General features: G+C 39.6%; 2 protein-coding genes and 1 non-coding gene across 6 annotated transcripts; 1 reads left to right on the top strand and 2 right to left on the bottom strand.

Annotated features, from left to right (window-relative positions):
- Positions 1-398: 398 nt before the first annotated feature.
- On the bottom strand, positions 399-23,168 carry usp10 (ubiquitin specific peptidase 10). Of its 4 annotated transcripts, none has more exons than XM_056412354.1 (15): positions 22,931-23,168; positions 17,597-17,665; positions 17,233-17,278; positions 16,764-16,823; positions 13,374-14,579; positions 11,580-11,671; positions 11,143-11,252; positions 11,000-11,058; positions 10,809-10,912; positions 10,284-10,383; positions 9,684-9,864; positions 6,087-6,252; positions 5,258-5,402; positions 4,724-4,789; positions 399-3,468 (listed from the first exon to the last, which is right to left on the bottom strand). In XM_056412354.1, exons 1-15 carry the CDS (start codon positions 22,949-22,951, stop codon positions 3,281-3,283), a joined length of 2,613 nt encoding a protein of 870 aa, XP_056268329.1. In that variant the 5' UTR covers positions 22,952-23,168; the 3' UTR covers positions 399-3,280. The 4 variants fall into 4 exon arrangements, with proteins under 4 accessions (XP_056268329.1, XP_056268330.1, XP_056268331.1 ...); XM_056412355.1 differs by having other exon boundaries at positions 13,374-14,576; XM_056412356.1 differs by lacking the exon at positions 16,764-16,823.
- LOC130193356 (small nucleolar RNA SNORA24) lies at positions 11,833-11,961 on the bottom strand. Its single transcript, XR_008831587.1, has one exon. It is a non-coding gene; the product is annotated as a small nucleolar RNA SNORA24 (small nucleolar RNA).
- A 1,373-nt stretch (positions 23,169-24,541) lies between the features above and the next one.
- On the top strand, positions 24,542-27,084 carry marveld3 (MARVEL domain containing 3). The gene is given in 5 exon segments (XM_056412609.1): positions 24,542-24,632; positions 25,313-25,440; positions 25,443-25,578; positions 25,736-25,833; positions 26,162-27,084. Coding segments are annotated over 4 exon segments (963 nt in total). The 5' UTR covers positions 24,542-24,632; positions 25,313-25,322; the 3' UTR covers positions 26,773-27,084.
- The last annotated feature ends 339 nt before the right edge of the window (positions 27,085-27,423 follow it).

The following is a 27,423-nucleotide window of genomic DNA, read 5'->3' as shown; positions in this document are numbered from 1 at the left end:
CTGCCTTCTGACATTAACAAGGAAAATACTGCACTTGATTGTAAGTTTGAGGGCAAAGCCGCATTTCAGTGGACGGCCGAGCTAAAGGAAGGAATAAATAGTAAGGAATACTAAAGACCAGAACAGCACATTTTTCAATGATGGGTTCTGCTTCCCAATAAAGCAGAGGCGAGCTCAGAGTGGACACTGAGGCAGCCAGCTAGACCACAGGAGGGGGAGATGCAACATACTACACATAGGACATGTTGACATGCAGAAACCAGAGACCAGTTCACAGCGTGTGGTAGACCAAGACTCGTGGATCGTTTTGGTTTATTGTGCACATTGTTCTGTAGGCCAATCCAGAGTGGAGAGAATGCAGCTGTTTTCAGTATTTACTGTATTATAAGAAAGCCAAGTAGTTTTATGACTGCACTTCATTAGCAAACTGCTTTTTGCACAATCCTTTATTTGAACAATTAACAAAATATAACGCTGGAGGCTTAAAATGAAAAGACGGTATAGATTTTTTTTTTCCCAGGTCAATATCCCAACAATTCCCAGCAGACAATAGTGTTAGTAGCACATACTGAAAAGAGACATTGAAGCATTTCACCAGCACATTTGCTGACAAGAGAGACTGAGATAAAATTGTACAACAGAAAGCTCAAGGTGTCCGTTCACAGGCTCAATTCCAAAACATTCATCAAAAAGGGGAAAGAAAATATGCAAATGAACAATGTCACAATTTGTGCAGATATGACGGTAAAGCCAGCAGCACAACTGGAATTTGAAAATTAGAAGATACATTGACAGTCTGAACGCCTCCGTTTCCTGTGTGGAATGAGTCACGGACATGGCAACAAGACCGTGGCTGGAGAAGGCAAAACAAAGTGTCAATACATGAAGGAAAGGCAGTGGGGCCTATATTAATGTTGTCCTTTGGTTCACTTGGGGAAGGTTTATGACTTTGACACCAACAACAAAAACTAAATTGAGCCTCTGCACCACCACATAATGATGTTACCATCTATTACATAGTCTAGAAGATCATTTTATGTGAAATGAAATATAATTTGGGACATGTCAGCCATAAATGTCATTTAATATTGAAAGACAATCTAATCACTCTTTGTTCTTACAATCCAGTACTGCAAGATACTCTTAAATTAAGTTAAATACACACTCTGCTATGAGAGTAGAGTCGTCATATTATGCACCATCTCTTCAATCTGAGGCAGAAAATTGTGGGACATCCACCGTCTCGTGTGCCTAGTTTCATTAACTGAGAAAAAAACTTCTGTGGGTGAAGGTCAAAGTACACCGGCCTAATTCATTTAAAAATACATGAGCTGATAATATTTTTTTCCGTGTTAATACTGAGATACTGACACTGGTGGTTGGGATTAAATGGGGTCTTGAACAGAAAGAAAAAGAGAAATAGTGGAAAGAGACTGACAAAAAAGGGAAATAAATATCAAGCAAAGAACTCGTTCAATTTTATTCATTGTTGTGCTTTCGCCTGTGTAATTTCTTTTCAAACACCAATTCAAATGCAAGCATATTTTTCTTAAAGGAGCGAGAGCATGGGGACATCCAATAAATGATGAATGACAAAAAGGAAAAACTAACATCTTTTAGTAACTCAAAACAAAATCACAATCAATGAATGATCCCCCTCAAAAAAAACCATCATCTTCAACAAAAGCAAACACTTTCTTTTTTTGTGCACATATCTGGGAGTTTTATGTAGAGCGTAGCACAGATGTAGTCCCACTTCCCCTCAAAACTCAGTTTCCCTCAAGGAGGAGGAAAGGCTGAGCCACTAAGAGTCAATACTGAGGTGTCAGGTACTTTCCCCCCCAACTCTTCAGACATTAGACTTGCTGTTGGTGCCTGATGAGGGAGACTTGTACACCGAGTGGACAAACATCACACATTGAACCTAAGGCAGCCCCCGCCTTCTGCTGACATTGGGAGTAAGAGGGGTGGTGTGGCTCAGAACTACACTGATAAGCCACCTATACACAGGTGGAACCTTTAGACGAGAGAGAGAACAAATAATGGATAGAGAAGGAAATGTACAAAGTAAACAAGGGCAGGTTTTGCAATGAACTGTATTGATTGTTTGCCAACTCTCCAGTGCAATAACTGAGTCTAAAAACTAGCAGAGTCCTTTTGAACCTAAACAAGTTTTCAGTCAGTTAGATTTTATATGTTTAAATTTGTTCTTTTTTTTTTTTTTTACATTTTAATCTAAATATTTGCAAAATATTAATTTGCCTGTCATATTGTAATCAATCAGTTTATACTCTGTGCACAGTTTATTTGTTATTAAATTCTAAAGCGCATCAATATTTAGTCTTTCTAAATCTAGACCAACATACCATAAAAATGATCTCTCAAACAAGGAAGCTGCTCAGTTCTCATGGTACCACCCGTCTTCTCTCCTGTTGTTGATGGCTCTAGTTGTCTCTAGATTTAAAAGCATCGTAAAAGTGAGGAAATGGATGAGGAGGAATTTGTGTTGGTGGCAAAGAAGACAATCTGGCCTTGGGAGGAGAGACTCGTGATAATGCTGGTGCTGGGCCTTTTCAATGCACGAGGGCAAATTCAAATAGGCTTTTAAACTGCTACGAATTCTTTCGGCCAACAGTCCTTCACGAAAAGGCAAAACACTGATATTTTTTAGGTCATTTCCTTAGAAAAGGTCATTCCAACAATAGAAATTACCCCTGCGGTCCACTTGCAGCCTGTGGTAGATAGTTCTTCCCGCGTGTGTGTCCACTGTTCGCCATCCGAGCCGAGCTGTGGGCTCAGTCAGAGGTGCGTCTCAGGTCCTAACCTGTAATCCCAACCCCATCTCTCTCTATTCAACAGTCCTTTCCTCGCTGCTTTAAAACAAAAAAAGGACAAAACGAAAAATAGCACTGGTGCAGAGAAGAGAGCGCAGTCACAGGGAAATCTTTGTGAATGCAGCGTGTGTCTCTTCCTCCAAAAAGAAAAAATTGACAAGGGAAAAAAGGTGTTGGAAAAGCTGGTTCTCAGGGAAGCGGGGACAGGAGGGAAGAGGGAAATCTTGCAAGAAAACAAGTTGGGCAGTGTTCCTGTTCATTAGTTGTGTGTGTGTGTGTGTGTGTGTGTGTGTGTGCGTACGTGTGTGTGTAAGTGTGCGAGTGTGCGTTTGTCATGTGTCAACTGTCCTTTCAACGAGTGCATTTAGAGCATGTATGTTTTGTGTGCGTTTGTGAATATATTTGGGTTTTCTTGCGTGTATGTCGGGATGCGTGTGAGTGCGCGTCTACAGCAGGTCGACGTGGCGGTAGTACAGCAGGTAGGCGGTGCGCTCTCCAATCTGCTTCATCACCTGGTGCTGGTAGATGACCTTCACTGTCTGGTCGTCAATGCGCAGCCAGCCGTTAAGACCAATGTGGAAAACATCCGTGGTGTAATGACCGCCAGTCGCACTGTTCCCATGGTGATAGACAACTGGTTTAGAGACAAGGGAAATAAAAAGACATGAGAAATGTGGGACATTTTATATTTAATTATCATTAGTTTAAAGTAGTATAACATTACTTTATACTATGAGCCGTTTGTCCTGAAGGTTTACCCTGGATGTTTGATGTAGCTTAAGTAATGTCTACTACCACTTACTTCACATTATTTGAATGATTCCATGAACCACATTAAATGTCAGACTACAGGTTTCTTCATAGATTTAAAAAAAACAAGTGCTAGATGGGATTTTGCTCATATTTATAAAAAATGAACACGCTTTTCGGACATTTCAAAGAAACTATGAACAAAATAAACGCACTCCGACAAACGCTGAAAACCCATATCTGCATTGTTTTGTTTGCGCATACTTCTGAGTCATTAACATCGTGATATAGACTTGGCCATTCTGTTGCTCGGGCTTTGGTCCCAGTTTACTTCTCAACATCTACTGCATTCACAAAACAAATGTTTCTTCTTCTATTCTTGCCTCATGTGACTACAACACAAGTGACTGAATAAAAGAGAGAACTTGCTGTACCACGCCTAGGAAGGAAGACTGTCATTCATTAACACAGCTCCCATGTTAACGTGGACATAGTTTTACAAAACCAATTTAAAAATAATGTATGCAACTTCTTAAGACAATAGAAATAGAGCATTAGTGTGTTCTTTCCCCATCAATTTAAAAAGCACAGACTAGAAAATAATAAATGAAAGCCCATCACTGGCAGGCTCTGAGCTCACGTTATACTGGAACGACTGAAGATATGAACTGACCCACTTCTCATTTGTCAATGTATGCAGCTCTATCAATCATAACCTATGTGTTATGCCAATGCTCAGATTATTTTGGGTTGTGCCAGTGTAAACATATCAGTGGCTCCCAAAGTATTTCCTGATGTCAAATGAAGGGACTGTTATACAGATGTATTCAGGGTCAAGACAGAAAGGGACAGAAATTCTTTAAAGGGCTGGTCATTTTCAGGTTTATACTTTTGGCTATATTGGCATCCTACAAGAGCATGATTTAATGTACATAAAAACTGTACTCCTACCGTTTAGATAGCACCTAGACTTACTATACAAGAAAAACAACATTGATCTTCAGAAGGGAACCTTGGCGGTATTGTTGTTTTGTGCCACATTATGTTGGGCTTACAATTCCCACAGTGACAATATGTCAGAAAAACTAAATTACAACATCCAATGTGACTGAAAGTACATAAACAGAACTTAAACACACCTGCAAAGAGCCTGTAAGTTCTTTGGCCTTTCACAACTTTGCTCCGCACTCCAGAAGACAAGAGATCTGAGGAAAAAAGAGAGAAAAAAAAGTAGGAAAATCCACTTATTAGATCTGGAAAGCCATGCTTAAATTATTATTGAATACAGATTGTGTTGCTGGGCAAGTGCAATGTACAACATTATAATAATAGGGCTGAAAAGAATAATACAAATCATTTAAAATCAGCTTTTGTACAAAATGGTGAAAAACAATGTAGTTAACAAACTTCAGTGAAACATTGCTTTTGATTCATTCATTTTTTGAAATGGTAGCTTTCATTGACCTCTGTACACAATCATAAAAAGGATGATAATCACAAGCCTAAACCATGATAATGAAGAAACAGTATCGCGATCCAACAACATAAACATCTTTGGTCAGTGCAGGTAAATTGGACCATCAACTTCTATATAAAATACTGAGCACTGTTCATGAACTTTGTGTTTAACAGTATAATCTGTGCACTACGAGTCCAGAGGTCAAGTCACATACCTTTGCTGATTTCCAGGTCAATGGGGTAATCAATGTTCTTGATCAGTTTCTGGCAGCCTCCGGTCTTTTCAAAAACAAATCTCTTGAGATGAAGCACCAGTACCGGGGGCAGCTCTTCCAGAGTCACTCTCCGACTGATCTCGATCTAAAAATAAAGACAGAAAGCCAGAGGTAATTTAGAAAAAAACATTTTCAAAAGTCCCTAGTTTATTTGCAAGTGTAGATTTAGGAGAACGAAACAGTACAAGTACAGAACAAGTGGAAACATTATGTTGGAACCACAACAGCTTGCTGGGCCCTTCAAAGTATTGACTCTTGAATCATTTTGTTTTGAGGCTATTAAAAATCAATAGACACGAAATGGGCTGGAGACCAAAATGAACTGTCTCTCTGAACCCACAAGGACAGAACAGGTTTAATTGCTATAGAAACAAAACAAAAAAACCCAGAAAGATGCCCATCATGCCACTGTAGAGCAGATGCTCCCTGCACCAGTTGTTGCAACATAATGTTCACTCACTGTACAGTGTATTCTGATCCAAGGAAATAATAAAAAATGCCTAAAAGAAAGTCTCAATTTAGATTTATGCTTTTTATCAACAATTGCATTCATCTACATGTTACATCATCTGGGCACATGCTAAGAAGAGAAACATTTGTTTGGCAGCAAATACAAAATCTGCTGTACAACAATACACACACCGAAATGTAATACAGATAATAGTAAAAAATATTTCTACTAGTATGCAAAAATAGGGAGCATTTTATAATTTTTTTTGGTAATTTAATAGCATCGAAAACTAATGAACTCAGTGTTCTTTATTCATACCTCCTGCTTGGTTTTAGAGGTGTAGCCCTGGACCGACTCTCGTGCCACCAAGGTTTCTAGAGCCTCCTGGACAGTGCGGATCTTCTCTGACTGGATGTCCAGCTGCAGGGTGAAGAAAGGCTGCAGAGTGGCCGACTCTTTAGAGTTTTGTTGATACACCACCGATCTGACGGAAAAAAAAAGAAAAACCTCAACATGTTAGATATTAAATAGAAAATAAGTAAACACCAAAATAATCACGTATTTCCTTAACTGAAGATTTTACAACCCTTCTTAATTAAAGTAACACTTTGAGCATATGCTTTTGCAACATCTGACTGAAGATTTGAAAAGAAAAGAAATCTAAATCTTATACCCTGTCTGCTAAAAGCATGACATAATTTCTTAAACTGTAACAGTGATGGTAATGACCAAGATCAGTGGGCGTACACACCACACTCTGTAAACATACACTCCTGTGTTCCATGTTTCTATGGTTGAAATCATTTCTGAGAAAATGATCCTTTAAGACAGCAGTGTAGACCAGGACTACGCCAGACCAGAACATATTATTTAGGCGGGCTACACACGCACGGGTTCTTTCCAGTTTGTCTGAAAGTTAAGACCTTTGATTGTGAATATGTGCCCCATGTCTCGCTGTCCAGACTTCTGACCACAGTGACTGTTATTCTGAAGGACTGTGGTGCTGGCGAGAGAAAAACTGTCTAGTGGCACAACGATTAGAGATGCAACCGTGAACGGGTCAAAAACGTTTTATCAGAAGCTGCGTAACAAGCACAGGGTGAACAGATGACAATTATTTCCGGAGGTTTGTGCATTAACTCGGACAGAAGTCAGAACAATTATCACGCTTTTGGGACATTTAAAGAAACTATGAACAAAATAAACGCACTCCGACAAACGCTGAAAACCCATATCTGCATTGTTTTGTTTGCGCATACTTCCGAGTCATTAACATCGTGATATAGACTTGGCCATTCTGTTGCTCGGGCTTTGGTCCCAGTTTACTTCTCAACATCTACTGCATTCACAAAACAAATGTTTCTTCTTCTATTCTTGCCTCATGTGACAACACAAGTGACTGAATAAAAGAGAGAACTTGCTGTACCACGCCTAGGAAGGAAGACTGTCATTCATTAACACAGCTCCCATGTTAACGTGGACATAGTTTTACACAACCAATTTAAAAATAATGTATGCAGCTTCTTAAGACAATAGAAATAGAGCATTAGTGTGTTCTTTCCCTGTCAATTTAAAAAGCACAGACTTGAAAATAATAAATGAAAGCCCATCACTGGCAGGCTCTGAGCTCACGTTATACTGGAACGACTGAAGATATGAACTGACCCACTTCTCATTTGTCAATGTATGCAGCTCTATCACTCATAACTTGTGTATTATGCCAGTGCTCAGATGGGTTTGTGAAACCGTTGAGGGTTGTGCCAGTGTAAACATATCAGGTGGAGTCCCTACCACTAGATGTCTCACTAAAATCAGCAGCCGCTCACAAGGGAACATAAAAAGACTGTTTACCCGTTGCCTCGTCTGTTTCTTGGCTCACCTCTTCTCTTCAGATCAGATCAAAAAAAATTGCAATATTGGCACAGTTATAAATGTAATCTGGCCATAAAACACAAGAATCTTGTCGTAAACAAACACAATGTGTCTATTACACATCTCCCCCCTCCCTCCTCTCCTCAATTTGATCTCCTATATTTCCCGACTCGGCAGTAAATTGTGCACGATCGGGCAAACTACACGGGCTCCGCTCCGTTAGTCAGTTTACAAACAAATTATTTATGTTAATCATGTTGTCCCATTGCTTATTACTAGTGCTGTGAAAAATAACGCGTTAACTCAGTTAATCCAATTACAGGTTTAACTAGTTTTTTTTTTAACGCATTTAGCGCATGCGCAGAATGAGCTTCCAATCCGTCTGTTGTTGGTCGTCGGGACGAAAAAAAAGTCACTTGCAAAATGAGCTTCCAATACACCACTTCAATCTGAACTCTGTCCGCTCTCATGCAGATGGTCTGTTCATCGGTAATGATCCTTCCGCAGGTTCACCTCCGGAAACCTTGTTACGACTTCTACTTCCTGTAGATCAGGGTCTCAACACGTCGATCGCGACCTGCCAGTCGATCGCGCGTAGTGTCGGTAGATCGCATGACATTAAAGAGATTGGCCCGCCCCCTGACATGTTCTCTATAGCACGTCTTTGTTCTTTTATCAAACTAAACGTCTGTTGTTGATCGTATCTCCACAGCAGCATGTCATTTCTGTCTCTTCGCGTTGCGTTAACACTTATCGATCTCCGTCTCGCGCCACAGAGCTCCATGCGCGCATCGACTGAGAAAAAAAGTCACTTGTCAATCTGTCCACCTGTCCGGGCCGGTGAGGTTTCAGCTTTGCAGCGGTGTCCCCGCCGTCCCTTTCATCACGGCCCAGTTCATGAAGAAAACCCACAGTCAGTTTGCCTCAGCAGCTGCTAGAGGAAGACTAGAGGCCTTTAGATTGTATCATGGTGGAGTTAATGGTTGACAAACAAGAGAAAAATGCTCTGTTTAACCCTCCTGTTACCTTTACATTTACTAACATATTTTACCCTCGGGTCAATTTGACCCCAGCAATTAAAACCTCCAGAAAATTATTAGAATTAATATTGCTTCCCAAGTTTAAGTGTGAGGTACTTTATGTTTGTTTGTTGACTACCTAAATAGCCCTTTAAATAAATAAAAAAGTTGATATTTCTGATATGTTTGACAGTGAAAAACAGCCTGGGGTCAAATTGACCCCAAAGAACACCGACATTAAACATTGAATGGGGTCAAATTGACCCGAAAGGTAACAGGAGGGTTAAACATTCTGTTTAGGATGAAGATGTATTAATGTTCCATATGGAAGAAAACTGCTAAATAACTGCTGAGTTGCAGCACCATTGTATAGAAGAATGTATAAATGTATATTTCCGTCTTTTGTCATAAATCTCTATGTTCTCACAAAATATACCGAGAATATCGGTAATATGTGATTAATCATGATTAATCCACAAAAACCTGTGATTAATCCGACTAAAAATTTTAATCGTTTCACAGCCCTACTTATTACATTAAATTAATTTATTTTTCTTGAGGTTATGGTGAGAAAATGGGTACGGCAGAGAACGCTAGATGAAAATAAAGTGTTTTGGCTGATGTTCAACTGGATGCTACGCGTGCCTTTATGCTTTTCTGATGAAACCCAGGTAGGGGACCTGATAAAAAGCCAGTTACATTCCTAAAAATATAAAAGGGGATTAAAATCTAAAACGGTTATTGAACATATCCTGAGGTAGATTGGTTAAAGAGAAAAAAAAATTAAGAAAACGTGTATTTAAATGAAAAGTGCACGTGTCGACCTACAAACCCTTCAACAGCATACCGAGACTATTGTACAGGGAACATGCAAGTTGAATGCAGAACTGTGGAGCACTGTGAACTTAAGAGAAAAACTTAAACAGTCCTCTTGTTCACCATCCATCAGAATGTCTTCCTCTACACCGGCCTCATTATGTCCACTTCACATACAAGACTACTTCACAGCGCTCTGTAAACGTACCTGATGTGCCCACCAAATATGTCAGTAATGGGTGTGCGGACAAAGTCAGCTTGGCGAGTGATGGAAGTCTTATTTCTGGGGCCAACTTGCTCCCACTCATCCTCACTACCTTCTTCCTCCTTATCTGCAACATCGTTCACCACACCTGGCTGAGACTCTGGCCCATTGGGTGTTGGAGCTTCTGGTAAAAAAACAGTACAAAGAAAATACACTTTAGAGGTCACACAAGCAAGGTTTGTCCAACGACCTTTTAGTCAGTAAAAATAACTTCTCATCCGAATTGTCTGTCAGTTTACAAGTTGCAAGAAATTCAATAGAACTTCCACTGATATGACGACAAGAAAATAGAAGCTTCATTTAAACCAGTATTTAAGCTGAATTTTGGATTTGTGTGTATATTTAATGTTAGATTTGTCAGTTAAGACCAGTATCTTTTTAATTCAATAAATATAACATTGGGACTCATGCTACCAAGCTGGTCGTGATATTTTTTTATAGAAAAACAAATAGCGCACAAAACTTAAAAACACAATAAATGCTTGATCTGCTTCGTTGTAGTTTGATTTTGTGTGTGATACAGAAGTAGTAAAAGATGCTTACTCTCTTCCTGAGGCGAGATTAGTTTTCTCAAAGCCAGCATCTCCTCATGCAGTCCGTTGAGCGTGAAGCCAAGATACTCCTCCGCATCCTCTTGTCGACCCTACGAGTGGAGAGTCAGGAAATCAGCAGCAATTAAAACACTACTAAAACACTGGTGCAAGCATGAATGTGCAAACACCAACATTCATTGAGGTAAACAGAGATACGCATGTTTGAAAAGAGACCAGACAGGTGTAAGCCTCATTAAAAAAAATAAGCATCTCATTCTGAGTGTTTATGTCATTTCATTCATTAAAACCGAATCATAAGTTACTCAGCATGTTTTAAAGCATGAACTGCGTTGATTTAGGAGAGTTGTCAAATTCTGAGCTGAAAACGTAAATACAAAAGGACAAAATAAGGACATTCACTACAAGCACTGTATGTTCAAGAGGAAACTTATTCAAAGAATGTGATCATTAAAAAGCACTTTGATGCATTGCTTTGCAGTGAATATGCATTTGATCCAGAGGCGGCTCAGTTTACCTTCTCAGAAAGACTTGACTTGATGAGAGTGAGGAGTCTGTAAATGTAGGTCGGTTCAAAAGGAACACCGGGCCTAATGTCTTTCATCGTCTTATCACCAACAGCTGTGGAAACAATTACAAAATCACACACCAGCACCGCAGACAGAAAATGATAGCAAATGTCTCTGAGATGGTTACATTAAGTCTTACCTTGCTGTTTGGGTTTCGATGGCACAGGCATGTTGTTGAACTCGTTCACCAGCCGAACACTGTCAGACACAGAAACGGTGGTGATGTTTCCGAGCAAAACAAATGTTAGCAGTTTGATATCAGCTTGCAGAAAAGCTACTTACAAGTTGTCCATCATGGGTGTGGAGGTACACGGTCTCTGCGTTTCATTATGCAGAGGAATGGACTTCAACAGGTGATACATGGGAGGGCACGCAATCAGGGCCTGTAGGGTCTGAGTGTTCAGAGTCAGGGTGGCAAACAGCGTGTTGGAAAAGTTACAAAAAGCTGCTGTAATATTTTTAAATGGATGAAACCATCGGTGTTTTGTAGTAACATTGAACGGCTAAATCGCACTGCTCAGCAAGTGTCAGAAAAAGAGAAGCATCATCTCACAATGGCTCATTAATGTTAAACTGCATGCAAGCTTGCCAAGGAGGTGCCACTATTTTGACGTTGTGCCATTTGGCTTAACACTAATACAAGAGCCACTTATCATACCAACAGCCAAACATGTGTAAGCACAGTGTTGAGGGCAGCAAAAAGCAGAGTGAAAGGATACAGCGTTGATATAGCACCAGTTTCCCTTGTTGATCAGTCCTCTCGGCTGCAAAGACACTGGTTTATGTATCAACTTCACATTCTCAATAAGTTCTGCGGATTCAAACAGACACAATGTTCTTAAACACGTTGCCCTGTACAACTCCAACAAACCATAAAAGTTACATTCAATGTCATTAAAACAGGAATGTGATGGTTAATATTATTGCAGATAATTCCTGAAACACAAGTCGTGCATTGCATCTTCACAGAACGAATGTTTCTTCTATTCTTGCCTCTTGTGATAACAGCACAAGAGACTCTCTGAAGAGCAAGAATTTGCTTTACCACGCCTAGGAAGGGAGACTGCCATTCAGTTACACAGATCCCATGTTAACGTGGACATAGTTTAACAGAACTGATGCATAAATAATGCATCTAATGACGTATACAGTACATTTATGAAAATGATAATTAGTATGTTTAAACTTGTATATCTTTTACCAAATGTATGTAGCCCAATGCTCAACACTGGAGCAGACTCAACACTATGAAGTTAACACATTCAAATAAAAACTGCTCTTCAGGCATAGTATTCAAAACAGTGGTAAACAGTTTCCATTTGCTTCTCTGCAGTCTCACAATGTTGAACTATACTCTCACAGAAAAGAAACATACCCAGTGATTATTTTAAATGTCATTCGAGCAGTCTTAAAAAATAAATTTTAAAAAAGCTGGTATTGACGCCGATGGCCGTCAAGATAAGAAAATCATGTTCTGCTGCCGTACGGTTTTCTCAAAAGGGAACCGTAAAGAGTGAAAATAATACTTTGTGTATCAGATTACACTCAACAAGGGCTGACCACCTTAGAAGAACGACAGCGTGCTGAAAGTTCAAAATGGAATTAGGGTAGACTGACACAAATGCGGTCTTCCCCTTCTGAGAGAACTGGACAGCAAACTACAAAAGCATAAGTACATGCAGTATAGAGTTAATCTAAACAAACACATCTCAGGTATTGCAGTGCTTTTGAGAAACAACACTTCTGAATGAAGTGGACAGCCGTTCTTAAATAAATGAATTTCAAAGTGATCTCAAATCACACTCCACTGTGCTCGTTTGTATGTTCACTCCAACTGATTTTTCTCCACAGGCAAACAATTGTTTGGCCTTAAGTTTATTGTCCAACTTGAACTGATCAGATGTTTTGAGAAATCCTTTTCGCCTCTTTTGCTGAAATTCTGCTTTTCACTTTAACTAATGTTGAAGTTGCACTTACTCTTTGTTTGAACAGCATGTGTTGTGTTTGTGTCAGGTTATTATTTTCCTACGCTGCAGAAACAGAGTATGATGTCTCACTCTGTTTGACTTAAACATCTTACAGTTTTGAGTCTCACAGGGCATGCCAATAGTATTGGCTACACAGATGTGACTAATGACCTAATATCAGACATTTTTCTGGATGTATTGCTGCCATCTAGTGTTCAATCTTTAACATGAGCAACATATCAAATACACTTTCCCTGTTATAGTTATTGAGCAATTTAAGCAGATCAAATGTAACATTCAAATATAGATAAAGGACAATCAGCAGAATAGGTTAAATCACTTACCATGTCTACTCTCCTAAAACAACAAATGTTTAAATCCTTAAACTCGCATTGGAACACAAAGTGAAGGAACGGTACACTTGTCTCAACATTGCCATCAAGTGGAGAGAAAGAATTTAGCAGCAATGCACTCCCAACTCAAACATCAAACCAGTACACTGGTCTATTTTCTCATAAAGAAATACAATACATCTTCATATAATACCTGCAAGTTTAGGGGCCATAGGATCCTCTGAAACGTGGACAGGGCCGTCTTTGAATTCCCCGACTTTCTCAGGCTTGTCTGGCGTAGCGAGTGTTGGAGACACAACTTCCACAACGTGCTTTACCTCCACAAAGGCCTGAGGGCCCCCAGGCAGAGGCTTGGACTTGTGGAAGAGGCTAGCCCAAGATTTGGGGAGGTTGGCAGCAGGCGCAGCTGGAATCACAGGCGATTGGGCCTGCCCCGTCACTACCGACTGGGCAGCAGAGTCTGGGGAGACCGGCTGAGCCTGCTCCCCACTGGCACAGTCTTCTTTGTGTTCATCTGCACTTACAGCAGTATCAGACTCTGCCAACCCATTGGCTACCGCAATGTCTGCAAACTCCCTTGCCCCCAGTTCAGTAGTAGTTATGGAAGTGGCGACAGAGGGCGTGGCCACAGCAGCTAAAGGAGAAAGAGGGGATTTGGAGCGGGGGCTGTGTGGAGCCAAAGGATCTGGCTGCTGGTCTGCAGTCCTCGGTCCCTCTGTCATCCCTCTGCTTTGAGAGGAGGATGAAGAGGAAGAATTTGCATTGTTTCCATCTGATAAAGATGCAGCTCCACTTGTTAAGTCCAAAGAAGAGTCATCAGGGCTATCACAAGTCCTCTGATTGGCAGTGGATGTCGGGGCAAACTTGGTTGCTGTCACAGCAGCCGCTGATGTTGCCATGGAGACAGGTCCGGGGGTGGAAAGTTCATGCCCCGACGATGCCTTACCGTCCATATCGTCAGCACTGTGGTGTGGGCCACCGATTGCATGTCCGTTCACCAGTGCCATCCTAAGCGTTCCATCTGCTGCACTGTTGCTGCTGTTGCCAGTTAACGGGTCCAGGTAGCTGTAATACCCTGGCGGTCGCTTTTTCTTTTTCTTCTTTTCTCGCTGTCCCAGGCTGCCAGAGAGTCCATCCATATCCTGGCATGACTGGTTATTGTCCAGGCCTGAGGCCTCAGAGTCAGGGCCATCCAGCGAGTTGAAGTGGGTTTCATCAAGGACATCATCATCATCATCATCTGCTGGAGGAGCCGTCTGGGCCGACTGGCAGCCCAGGATGAACTCTGGAGCCTGGGGGTTGAGGGTGCTTGACACCCTGAATAGAGGATCGTTCATCCCCACAGGCTTGGAATCCATCACCTCGTCAACACCAAACTCAATGCGCTGATAGTCTTCTGCTGCAGATAACATTTCAATCAATTAGAAACACAAAGTGTCTTCAAATACAGCCTAAATATATAAACATGTGTATTCTAATCTGCTAAAGAGTTTAAATCCAAATATCTAAATAACCAAGCCATCACCCAAAAGGGGTCGTGGGAGCTTTCTGATGAAAATAAACAAATCCTGCTCAACCTAATTTTAGCTGAAATGACTATTGTTGTGTCTATTCTCAACGACACCACATTCCTCTGGGCTAATGTGGATCCCAGGAACACTGCTAACATGTACACTTAGGCAGAGGGGGAAATATGATCAATGGGCTTGTTTGAATTCCTAATCCAGCCCTGATTTTATTAGCATTTCTGTTTTAACAATTTCAATAAAAGGTTCCGATCTAAAACCACATAATCACATTCATAAAATGTGATTTTTATAACCAATTGGTAAAGGCTATATGAATGTTGTTATTAATTCAAAATGCAAGAATGAGGATTTTGTGTCATATTATATCTAATCAATTGCTCATCAGTAAACTCTATACGGTTAAAGTATAAATATCAACTTTAATTGTGGAGGAGCAGATGTGTAGTTTTCTCGAAGATCACTTGAAATACAATATGCCGACCCCTTATTATGGAAATGTTCCCAATAATGCTGACAGATACATCCGTACCCGGATTTAACAAAGAGTAGGCTTATAGAGATTAATTTAATTAATAGAGATTAAAGTGAGACATTACATTCATGTATGGCAATACCCACCTTCAAACATCAATTAAATTGTTTACAAAAAATGTCTAGATTATTAGTCCCATATCATTTAATTTTGGATTACCAACATTCTAATGTATCTTTTCTTAAAATATCTGTAAATGAACCATCAATCTAAATGAACCTCTTACTCCATACAGTGTATGTATTCTGATGGTGGCATCTGATTAACATACATAAGAACACATTTAGCCATTCGCTGGTGTCACAATTTATCCCAAATTAATAAATTGTATTATTTAGGAAAACTCTATTTTTGTCCAACTTCAAAGAATTGCAGGATAACAATATACACAAACAAATATATATCATGACAAAACTTAATTGTTAAGTTAAAATGTGTTGCATGGCAGCTTAAAAAGTTAATTATTATGCAGAGGCGCAAAGTGGAAAAAGATGAACACACAGGAAACATTTGTTAGTGCAAAATCAGAAAAATCATCCAAGTGGCTTTCATAACGTCAGTCAACTGGTCACCCAAACTGTAAACCCTGACAGTTTGCAGTGGTTAACAGTCGTGGTTTAACGAACCATCGTCGTTCTGTATGGATCCCCCTCACAGTTCGACATGCGTGGGAACTACGGATTAATTATACAGTTCAACGTAAGTCTCCAGTGTAAAATAAAGTTTGACTACATATCATTATCTGACAATATTCAGTAAAATATGTAATCAGTAGATTGCGTTTATGCTTTTCTGGTTGCTGGTCTCTGATAATGTTACATTGTAAACCAATCCGTGTATAAATCGCTGGTTGCAAAAATAAAAAAAAGTTCTGGAGCCTTGTAGACCAGCTGCTATAATCAAACAACGATGCGATCCATATCTGCCAATATGGATTATCAATGACCAGCAATTAGAATTGGCAGCCATTTGTGTTTTTAATCAGAGACCTCTAAAAGTTATATATGCTCCCTTTTTTCTTTTGTGCTGATCTGTGAATGTAATGATCCGTTGCACCACTAACTAGTTAACAGGGTATGAAAACAGCAGTAATTTCTCTACTAGGATTAGAAGATCTTCTGTTAGTGTTACTGAAAACGCACTTCAAGACTGCAAAATGCGTTCAGCATTAAAAAAACAGAATAATGAAAGGATAAATATGTACACACATGTTAGCAATCACATAAAACCATCACTATGCCCTTAGTAAATAAATTGTGATTGTTAAATCATATGAAAGTTCAAACCGATAATAATTAAACTTGGAGCCCTGCAGTGGTGAAAATGCATAATATGCAAGAGAAGATAAGATACTTAATAGTATCTTGAGCATGCAAAGCTCTACGGATTATACCAACAGGCAAGAGAAAGAACACAGGCGCAAAGTTTAGAAAGCCACCAGTTTTTGAAACCTGGATTTTGAGTTTTACAGCAAACGTACAACAGCTAGTCAAGCCACAGGGTGTCAGACTCCTCAACTCACCACAAACCTGCAGTCCCATTGACTCCATAATATAAGGTACAGCAGGAGTGCAGTATGTTCCTAAATAATCAATACAAATTAAGGTAAGGCAAATGTCATGTGCAAACGGGTATCAAAGACAGGTGGCTGCTCTTAAATATTTAATTGGGGGCTCGGAATTTAATGAATGAAAATGTCTGACTCATTCTTAAAATAATAAAAAATCTAATGGGATATGTAATCTATTCTAATCAATATATGATGTTTGTATAAATATATTCAAAGTATATGATGAAAAAGATATATAAAAAGCATCTCCCTGACAAGCTAGTCAGGTCCATTCAGCCTGGGCTTCTTTCTTACTTGATTTTTTTCAAGACCTGCTTTGAAAAACACTGATGTCAACTAAGAGCATAAGAATAGTCATTTGATGTGAAAAAAACATCAAAAGAGAACAATTAATAAATTAATGTATATGAAATGTACATACCAGAAGACTGACTGACGCACGGGGCTTTATCATTGAACGGAGGAAGCTATGTGGAGGCAAAAAATATAAATTAGAGAAGTTAACAGAAATAAGACAAAGAAATCTAAAAATCACAAGCAGCATTACCAAACAACATTGTCATTTTAATGGTGTACTTTTGTAATACCATGGTTTGGCCAATTTAGAAACAATGTAGTGTATTATTAGTATGTCAAAATATAAATTAGTCTCCATGAACCCTGTTGCTTCCTATCAAAGGAGATCCCGGTGACCATTAGAGGTAAACACACATTCTTGTAAAAGGCCAAACACACCCACGTAATATTGATTTATTGTAAAAACAAATTATAATCCAGCTCCTTACCTCGACATAACATCGTGGAGTCACAAAGAACTGATTGATCTCATCAGGGCTGAATTCCCCAAAGATGTACTGTGGGAAGGAATCAAAATAACCATTAGTTTAAAAGGAAGAGCAGTGTCGTGAAAATCCACTTTTCTTAAAAAAATATTTTTACTGCCCTGCTCTAAATACGGATCTTGAATCGTCTGAAAGTCCATATAACAAGTTTAGCTCATGCGTCAATATATAGCAAAGAGGGGAAAGTCCAATAACATACATGGTAAAAGACAGGGCCTTGCACTTAATAACTAACCGATTCAAAGGTCATCGTCACTTGATATATATGTACAAGGCTATTACTAGATCATCACCGAGCCAAGCATCAAATGCTAGCTTGTGCAAAGGTAAAGCACAACATCAGGTGCCGAGTCACGCAGTGTCATGCATAAAACACGGACAAAAAAAGGCTACAATTTGGTTCCAGGCCTCTTTGCTTTTAGTGAATTAGGTTTTTGAGCCGTTTACACAATGTACCCTCGTACGAAAACACGCTAGATGGGTGTAAATACGCTTGTAACCGGTTTCAACGGTTAACTTTAACTTAACCATAAACTTCTAGAACTTTTGACTACATGTACAAGTGAGAAAAACCTATAAATTGGTTAGGAGAGAGGGGTGACCTGCATTTCTACAGTACCACAGGCCTGAGACGAATGTCGTTCAGGGGACGATACACATGTTCCACGATAGTGCCACATTGTGAACAAATCAACCTGGAAGTTGGCCGTAGAGCAAGTAGCTAATAATCAGAGGTTACTTTGCGTTTAAGCTCTTTTTGGAAATAGATTTGGATTGAGAAAAGGGTCAATTATAAGTTACCATGTGCTCAAATGTAACCTTGTAAAATGTATTATTTGTCAAGAAACTTGACAGATCAGTCGGTATTTATAGAACCTTTTTTTTAAAAGCAGCATGGAAGTTGATCGATTTGGTCTTTTGCTCTTTACGGTGGTATTGAATTAGAATCACTTCGATAGTCTGCCTAAATATCTATGTATTGATACTGAAACAATACCACAGGAAAAATCACATACATAAAGAAAACGCAAACAAATGATTCAGGAAAAAAAAGAAGCCTCATTAGCAGGGAACGTCATGTAAAAAAAGAAAAACGTCTTGTAAAAAAAAAAAAAAAAAAGACACTTAAGATGATTGTGGTAAAAACATAATATTTCCCTATGTTGTCTGAACTTAAGGGAAACACTACACAGTGCCACCCAAGTGTCCACATGTGCAGAGCAAAACCCAAAGCTACAACAAAAAGGTGAAATGAACTCACTAGCCATGTTGTTAATCCTATGTGCAATCACCAGTGTCCCATAGAAAAGAAAGTGCAGCTCAAGCATATGCAACGCTTTGCAGACGAGGCCCAATGCGAGGGCCCACATTGCTGAAATGGCACTACAAGTGACAAACAGCCAGCCGTAGTCCAACGGCCACAGGATGGCTAATACAATCACAACAGAAAGAATGTACCGCCGCTTCTTTCTGCAGGCGTGCCACACATACCAGACTAAGCTTCCCTTGCTGATCGTTTGGACTGAGGATTACAACAAATTAGCCATGTGTATGATTTCAATAGTTTAGTGACGACTACACGCACACAGGGCAAGAGGAAGATCCAAGAATAATAAAGAGGGCTGGATACAATTATAGTATTAGAATATGATGGTCATACGCTTTTCTACTACTTAATGACTTTAAGTGATACGATGTCTACAAGTTTAAAATGCAGCGACACAGCAGGTGACCAGAGATATATTCTGGTATTCCAGGGAACATCATTAATTGTACTTCAGGTTTTACGACTAAAACTAAATATCTAGAGATTTGAGTCACTCAAAATCAGTCAGTCAAACAGAATCACCTAAAACTGACTCAAAGAACACAAAAGTCACAATGTAAATGTAAAATCATAAATCTTGACAATAATGCCAATTCAACTTCTACTTTAAACCTGATGCACTTGTTATCTACATCCCATCACAGGTGTTTTTATTTATTTAGGAAATTATAAATACCATCAAATTAAACTGATAAATCAGTATTAATACTTTTGATTTCCGAAGTGGTCGGACTACAAATCAAACAAACCACTTCTATTTTAGTATAACCCGGCCATAAGACCGTGTGGCAACAGGAGGATCCGTCCAGCACTACTGTGCTTGTTCTCTTAAATTGAAAGCAGAGTTATTAATGGACAAGTTGGCTCAGCATTAAAATGCTGCAGCGCCACTACAAATAAGGTCAGAGTATTTTTCAATAAATCTCCTGAGCATGCCTGCGCCTGCATATTGGTGTGAAGTCGTAATAGGGTAACGTATAATTACTAAGCATGAAATAGAGAGGAGTGACTGGAAGAAATTAATCCTCGTCATTTATACTGACGACAGGTGCTTTCAGACGAAAGTAACCGCTCAGCCATCCAACAATGTGGTCACACCATCATTTATTGATATATTGTAGCAATAAGCCATAATGGAACCATTTAAATCATCTGAATTGATTACGTTATTTTGAACATTCAGATACTAGGTTTAAGTGATGATATTGGAATTACAATTTCAATCCGCAATTACTTGATGTTAATTATCCTGAGAACTATTAGGACTGCAACAAAGAAAGTTAAACTTTTGTTTCACCTCAACTGAATATCTGTGAGTTTTGAGCAGTTGATCAGACAGAACAATACATTTGAAGACCCCATTTTGGGACTCTGGAGATGTTTTTATATTTTATAGACCGATTAATTAATCAGGACTAAACTCTAAATGTTAGTTGCAGATCTTATTGTGTACTGTAATAGGTGTATATACAAGTCATAGCATGCTACTAATAGAAATAAAATGTTAACATTTATGATGTTAGTGTGATGTTCTATTGGTACATGCTAAAGTTAAATTACAGCCACAATTGCTGTAAGCATGGGTGTGTGAATGGATGATGTAAGGCACTTTGTCTGGAAAGCTAGAAAGGTGGTATATAAATGCACTTAATTTACTATTTACAGCTGAAGCTGATGGAAATTCCTTTATGGATTTTACTAATCTTATTGATAATGTTTGCTGAAAAAGGTGGCAATGTGACTACTATGTTTTATACTATGGGATAAGGATATGATTTAATGACAAAACAATCAATAGTTGTTGAGATATTTCAATGTGGATTAAAGTAGCATAGTGCTTTTGAATTCGAAAAACATTGGGCAACTAGTATGCTAGTCTGATTTTTTTTTTTAATTGTGTAGTTTTCTCTAAAGAAGCTGGTGAGGATTACTATCCCACTCACAGATTTAAGCTCTCGAGGAACATTGAGCTGAACTAAATAGACAGAATATAACGAGGATGTTGCAGTAATAGTTTAAAGTTACAGAAGCGCCTCAGAGTCGCACCATTCCACTGGGTGACACTACAATCAACACAGCTAAAGGGGTATGTCTGAAAAAAAAGTGTCATACTTAATATTAAAATGTTATGTTTAATCTGTAACCGTGCTTGCTGCTACAACCAAATTTCCCCTGGAGGTGGATAAAACATCCATCTATTTAAGTAGGTTTCTCCTTAGTTGGTGAAGACAACTTTATGAAAGCCCAACATCCATACCGTCATCTACGATGGTTCACCACAAATTACACAAATAACCCATGTTTAAACGTGACATTAACAGTTTTTTAAAGGATAGGATATTTATTCGATTATTTAAATCTTGCATTGGCCTTAAATGTCAGGAAAAATGTTGCAATATTTAGACGCATTTTCAAAATTACCTGTTTTGTAAATTCTATACTCATGAGAGCGTTGCCCTTTTTGCTGCTGGTGTCTGCTTGTGATTATTTGGTTGCACCACCTGTTTATCAACTTTACTTTCACTTGAATCTGGTTGTCTTGATATTGGTTATAATGTTACGCTGCGGAAGATTTTTTGCCTTGTACTTATTTCTCACAGATCAAATCAACGCATCAGCAATTCTTTTATCGTCTTTTTTGTTGACATGTGATAATAAATTGCCCATTGTGGAGGGATAACTCAACGTGGGTACATGTATGATGGTTCACTTTACTGGGCAGACAGAAGAGCTTACAACTGGGTTTGAAAAAAGCGAAAACAGGTTTACTCCTGAAGCTTTAATTTAGTTGATCGGTAAACCAATAGAAACACTTAACGTTAGCACCAGGAAGAAGCGTGAAAGCATGGACAGGTTTCCCTTTCTATAATCGTTAGTTGTATTCCGCTTCTTGCCAGTCAGAGTTTGTCGCCAGGGGAACATGCATCACTAGTCTAAAATGTAATCTCATTCTTTAAATGTTGTCTCAAGTTAAAGTTTAATTCACTAAATTATTAGAAACTTCAGACCTGGCATGTCTGCATGCTTAGCTGTACGACAAACGGGCCTTCGCCCGTTATCGCTAACGTGCACTTCCTCAGAAATGGCACAAAAAAATGGCACATTAAATGCAATCCACATTGTACGGACACTGGCAGTGTAACAGCCCACTCGTTACACACTGTGTGAGCTGCAACCCGTCTTTTAGTCGTTTACATATCCTATAGATCTTCGCAAGGGCCCACACTGTCGCATTTGAATTTAGCTAACAAGCTAGCGTGCTGACTGCAGAGTGGAACCACACCATCTGTGCAAAGCTGTTAGCTTGCTAAACGCTGCACTGCAACAGCGGGACATTAAGTCGCCTGGCTCACGGTTGCTTAGAAACGCACAGAACGGTCCACAAACACGTAATTTCCCCCCCCCCAAAGTGCCAAAAACAAAACGTCAAGTTATTAACAGTTATGAAAATGTGCGCTCGGCGAAGGCCTGAACAGGTGGGCCATTCATACACGCAGCAGTTTTTCACTTTGTCGCTTTTCCCTTGGAAAAAATAACACTGGTCACTTATGAGATATTGCACTTAAGTGTCACGAGCATTAGAGTAAGCACGCGTCCACGTGATTTGGCGAAACGTGGCTGTCATATCCTTAAAGACGTCTGCACACGGTGCCGCCGTCTCATTTGAATGGAGGGGCCGAGGCCTGTTAGCTACCGTTGCCATGCTGGTGGAGTTTCAATGAGGCTTAGGGGGGCATTAGCAAGCACTTTTCAGCTCCTGCATTTTCAATGACGAGCACGACTACCGTTTTTTTTTTAAATTACAACTGGTATCGAACTAAATCGCTGCTGAAGTATAACACTATTTTAGGTCAGGCGGTTGTTCGGCTGAGGGGCGTTCGCGAGTCTATAAATAACGCGTGCAGCGGGAGTTGTTCAGCAGGCTAACATTAGCCAGCTAGCTTAACTACCTGGTTGCTGTAAGAAGCCATGCTCCCGGTGAGATTCTCCTCCGCTGACAAGATGAAAACTCTCCCGGGAAGGTGTTGCGGGTTTGTAATGACCGTTACACAAGGTGTCCTACTTCGACGCCATTGTCATTTCCCCAACGTTGTCCTGGCAGTCGTAGGCTTTGATCCATGTAATGCATCAGCACTTCATGCTGCTCGCCTTGCAGTCACCGCCATTTCTGTCTAGCCTCTGCCTCGCTTGCTAGCCAACACAGCGCGCGGTCGGTTGTAGTGGCAGCATGAGCGTAAGGAGTAACAACAAACACTTCCGGCGGTGGCTTGTTGCCGGACTTCACAATAAAGGCCTTGATAATCTATATGTATTGGAGTATAACATAAACATAAGAGCACATGGAATTAAAAATAAGAGCAACTACTGAAAAAATTAAGACAAATAAATGTAGAATATAAGAAAATAACGATGAAAATCTGAAGAAGAAAAAAATACCACAAAGATAAAATATGTACATTATATCTGATTTGAAATATAAGAGCTGTGCGGTTTTCATGAAATATCGTTTTGACCAAGAGATGTGTACAAATTCACAGTGATAGGTATACAAATAATAATTATATATATATATATATATATATATAATCCTAAAGATCTGTGTTAATGGTTTTCAAGCAGGCAGATGTGAAGACATCTATGTAACATCTTCAGATCACATTTTTGATGGTTATTTCATGACAGATATGGCTTCAAGATCAGGTAAAAAGCAGCACCTGACTCAGCTGATATATTGTGTTCGTCAAAATTGTTCCTAATTGTTTTTATTCTGAAACATAATTTGATAATTGGCCCACATATTTTGGTCCCGTTTATTCAATTGCCTGTATTGGTTGAAATTCAGCCTAGCTGCAAAAGAAATAACTGAAACAACAAACATTGTAATATTCGGTGTAGCTCTATTCAGTGGGGGTGTATTGTGACCTCTGGTAATACACATGTTTTGCTCGGTTTCTAATATAAGGTTACCTTTAGAGGAAGTGGAGATACCTTCTTTCTATTGCAGTTTGACCTCTTTGTTTGAAATATAACATCCATAATCTTCTTGTGGTCTTTCATACATAACTGCATGGCTATAATCAAACAATTAGTTTACATTTATTTTGAAATGTGTCTTTGCTTTAGCGGACATGCTGCAAGTAACGTCGTAGAATGTTGCCACGAGCTTCACGAAGCGTAACCGCATGCGATTTGTGCGTTTACGTCCGGGTTGGGGCATGAATCGCACAATTTTAGTTTTTGTGAGTTGACTGACTGACATTCAAGTATTTTTGCACCGTTTACCGTTTTAACTAAGCACTAGTGAAGCTGCTTGTGTCCTGAAGTAATTGGGTCAAACTGACAAGGAAATGAAATGTTGTTTTAGTCATAAACAATATATATTGAAGTAGTTGTATTATAATATAGTACACTAGTACATAGATAATGTATACATCCAACACACCATAAACTAATATAACCTGGGGGAAAAAAACTAAAAACGATTAACCTAAAACACAAATTTTACTACAAATCCCCCTGAAATTGTGGGCGTGGCACAGTACAGGTGAGTGGCAGGAGGAGCAAATCTCAAACAGGAAGCTGGAAACGGTGGGAAAATGTTTTTCTCGGCATGAAGAAAAACACGACCACATTGTGTACGAGGTACAAAAGGTAGGACATCTTCATATCTTTGTTTTATTTATGAGCATAGAACCGATTACTTAACTACATGTACTCGAAACACGGATGAACGCAGCTTTAAATTGCGGGCGAGTCCCAAGAATGTGCGTTGGGCTCCCATGTTGCAATAAAGAAATTGACCAATGCAATCACGAACTGGTCTGATCTACTTTGCTGACATCATGCACTTAATATATATGATTAAATACAGAAGGCCTACTAGAATGTCTGAGAGCGCCAAAAGTATCGTCACCACCTTTTCCCGACTACTTTAGAAATGAAGAAACCTTCTATGTCTTGTGTATTTTATTCAGTCAGTCACTGCAATACAATACAATATTATTCCATATAATATAAAAACAGAAAGACTGAAAAGGTATAGGTAGAAGCAAAAAATGCTTCTATATATTCCTATCCTAAATTATTATAATCAAATAAATCAGAAAATAAATATAAAAATGTAATAAATAACAAAGAAAATATAAAATTATATATATATATATCTTCCATATACATCAGTTTCAATCACCTCGCTCAGCCATTCATCTTCATTAAATACTCATTCATGCTGCTACAATGTCCACTGTGGCAGTTACAGAGAGACAAGCCAACTATCCACTTTGTTTATGAGGGTCTGTAATAGGATGCATGTCCATAATCTGCTTTTGTAGGTAGAGGAAAATGGGTGGTAAGAGGGAAAGACCCCACCAGAGGAGTGATGTGTATGATGAGTACAGCAGCAGGCACAGAGACGACTCAAACGATGGGCACCACCAACCCTATGATGGCAGGGATCGCAACAAAAGCCAAGAGACATGGACGAGAGAGGCTCTGCTGGTGACAGGAGGCCGAAACAAAACAGACAGAGGGACGTGACAACTGCCTCTCCCGAGGAGCCTGATTACAGAGACCACAGCCGTGAAGGGCCCTCAAGACTGTAAGGGACCACATACTTTCTATTCACACGTCCCCACTCACTGTCATGTCTTCTACACACACTTTCACCATCTGTTGCAGAGTTATTTATTTGCATTTGTATGTAAAATGACGTGTTTTGTCGTGATATAATTGATTCTGTGGTATTTTCCTTGTAGGTCCAGAGACACTCCGGTCCATCACTCTGAAGGGGAGTATTATGAGCAAGAACACCGACAAGCTCTTTACAATCTCAAATACATCTTAACCAGCAGAGGCAAGTAGATATCTACTTCAGAGTACTTCTGTGAGATGTTGATTACACTCTAAGTGCATGCTCATCAGCAATTTCTTCAATTTGTTAGGCTGACTCCAAAATACATTTGACAATATTAAATGTTGTGTTCTGTTGGGGTATTTATTAAATTATCTTTTTTGATCACCCATTAAACATGCTTCATTGAGCGCAAATTAAAAAAGTGGACATCGATTGAGACCAGCAACTATTTGGCATTTTTGCTTTCGAAAAAGACCACGGTTTCAGCTCCACCTCACCGTGTTGCCATCCATTCACGTCCCTATTTGGTTTCTGCTGTGTCTCGAAGGTCTCTGCCAGCTGATGGAGCTGTTCCTAAATCTGCTCGTGGTCATCTGTGCCGGAGTGCCATACAGCAACAACGGGGGCTACCGGGACCTGGCCAGCCTCGGTGGAGTCTACTATTATCACTTTGGTGGAGCCAACGCCTTCACCGGAGCCGATGTAGGCAGGGTGAAGGAGCTGGACCGGCTGTTCCACCAGCTCAAGAGGCCTCCCTACGTCTTCACCATGGCCTGCGGTGGGGTTCTAATGATCTACGCATGTGCCATGCTGGCCTTGGGGATTTTCAGGGTCCCTTACCGCTGGCCCCCTGTGCTGCTTGGGGAGGCTCTGCTGAACCTCCTGATCGGCCTGGGCTACATCCCCGCGCTGGCCTTCTACTTTATTAAGCTGCAGGCGACCTACAATGACCCTATCTGTACGGAGAGAGCGCAGATGTACAAAAGCAAAGGGCACAAGGGCTTTGATTGCCAGCTTCACGGTGCAGATATTGCAGTTGGTCTCTTTGGGGTGCTCGGGGTGTTTCTTTTCATCTTCGGTGCAGTTTTGGCTGTGAGAGCTTTCAGGTCAGTGCGGGAGCTAAAGGAGCAACGGACAAACGAGGACAACAATTTCTAAGACTTTCCAATGTTAAAGTTGAAGACAAACTATGAATTGTTTACTTATGTTACATTTATGAAATCACAATCGCAAATATGATCAAAAGTGGGATTGATGAGAAATCCCTGTGACAAGACGACACAAGTTTTGTCATGCACGTTGTTGTTATTATGCATTCACTCTAGTGTGATTGTTTTTTGTTTTTTTAATCCACTTTGTATACTATGAAAAAGTTTCTGTTTTCTACAACTTTTCCAGTTTACATCCCTGTGTACTGTCTGTTACATCTTCTCTAAACGCGTAGCTATAATAAACTACTCCAATAGCAAGGATTTTTTGTATTACTTCATAAATAATAATAGAAAACCCTCAGATTAAAAGGCAGACAGTTTGAGTGCCAGAAATACTCCCAGATAATTATAGATTTTTTTCTAAAGGACTCAGTTGTGTAGCAACGATCAAACAGAACTTGCAACAAAGAATATCAGACGTTGTCAGTTGGTTTAAGGTGCGACCCCTCTGGGCTTCATCGACTGCAGTCTCTGTTTAGGTGAAATAATCTGTGTTCCAGATTGAAATCATTGAGTAGATCGCAGCGTCGTCAGAGTAAAGGTCAGTCTGTTGATAATTAATCCTGGCGGTTGGATCTTGATCCAAAAGGAAACTAAA

Source organism: Pseudoliparis swirei, chromosome 4 (genome assembly GCF_029220125.1).
Source record: "Pseudoliparis swirei isolate HS2019 ecotype Mariana Trench chromosome 4, NWPU_hadal_v1, whole genome shotgun sequence".
NCBI classification, from domain to species: Eukaryota; Metazoa; Chordata; class Actinopteri; order Perciformes; family Liparidae; genus Pseudoliparis; species Pseudoliparis swirei.
Note: the sequence above shows the minus strand (reverse complement) of the source record. Positions and strands in the feature narration are given on the sequence as shown.

What these genes read in the sequence shown, in the direction of transcription:
- usp10 (XM_056412354.1), bottom strand. Translation starts at nt 22,951, where the DNA reads ATGGCTTCTTACAGCAACCAG. An exon ending in GTGCGTCAGTCAGTCTTCTG is followed by an intron (nt 16,824 to 17,232) that starts GTATGTACATTT and finishes TTGATTATTTAG; the next exon opens with GAACATACTGCACTCCTGCT. An exon ending in AATCTCGCCTCAGGAAGAGA is followed by an intron (nt 9,865 to 10,283) that starts GTAAGCATCTTT and finishes TTTTTTTACCAG; the next exon opens with AAGCTCCAACACCCAATGGG.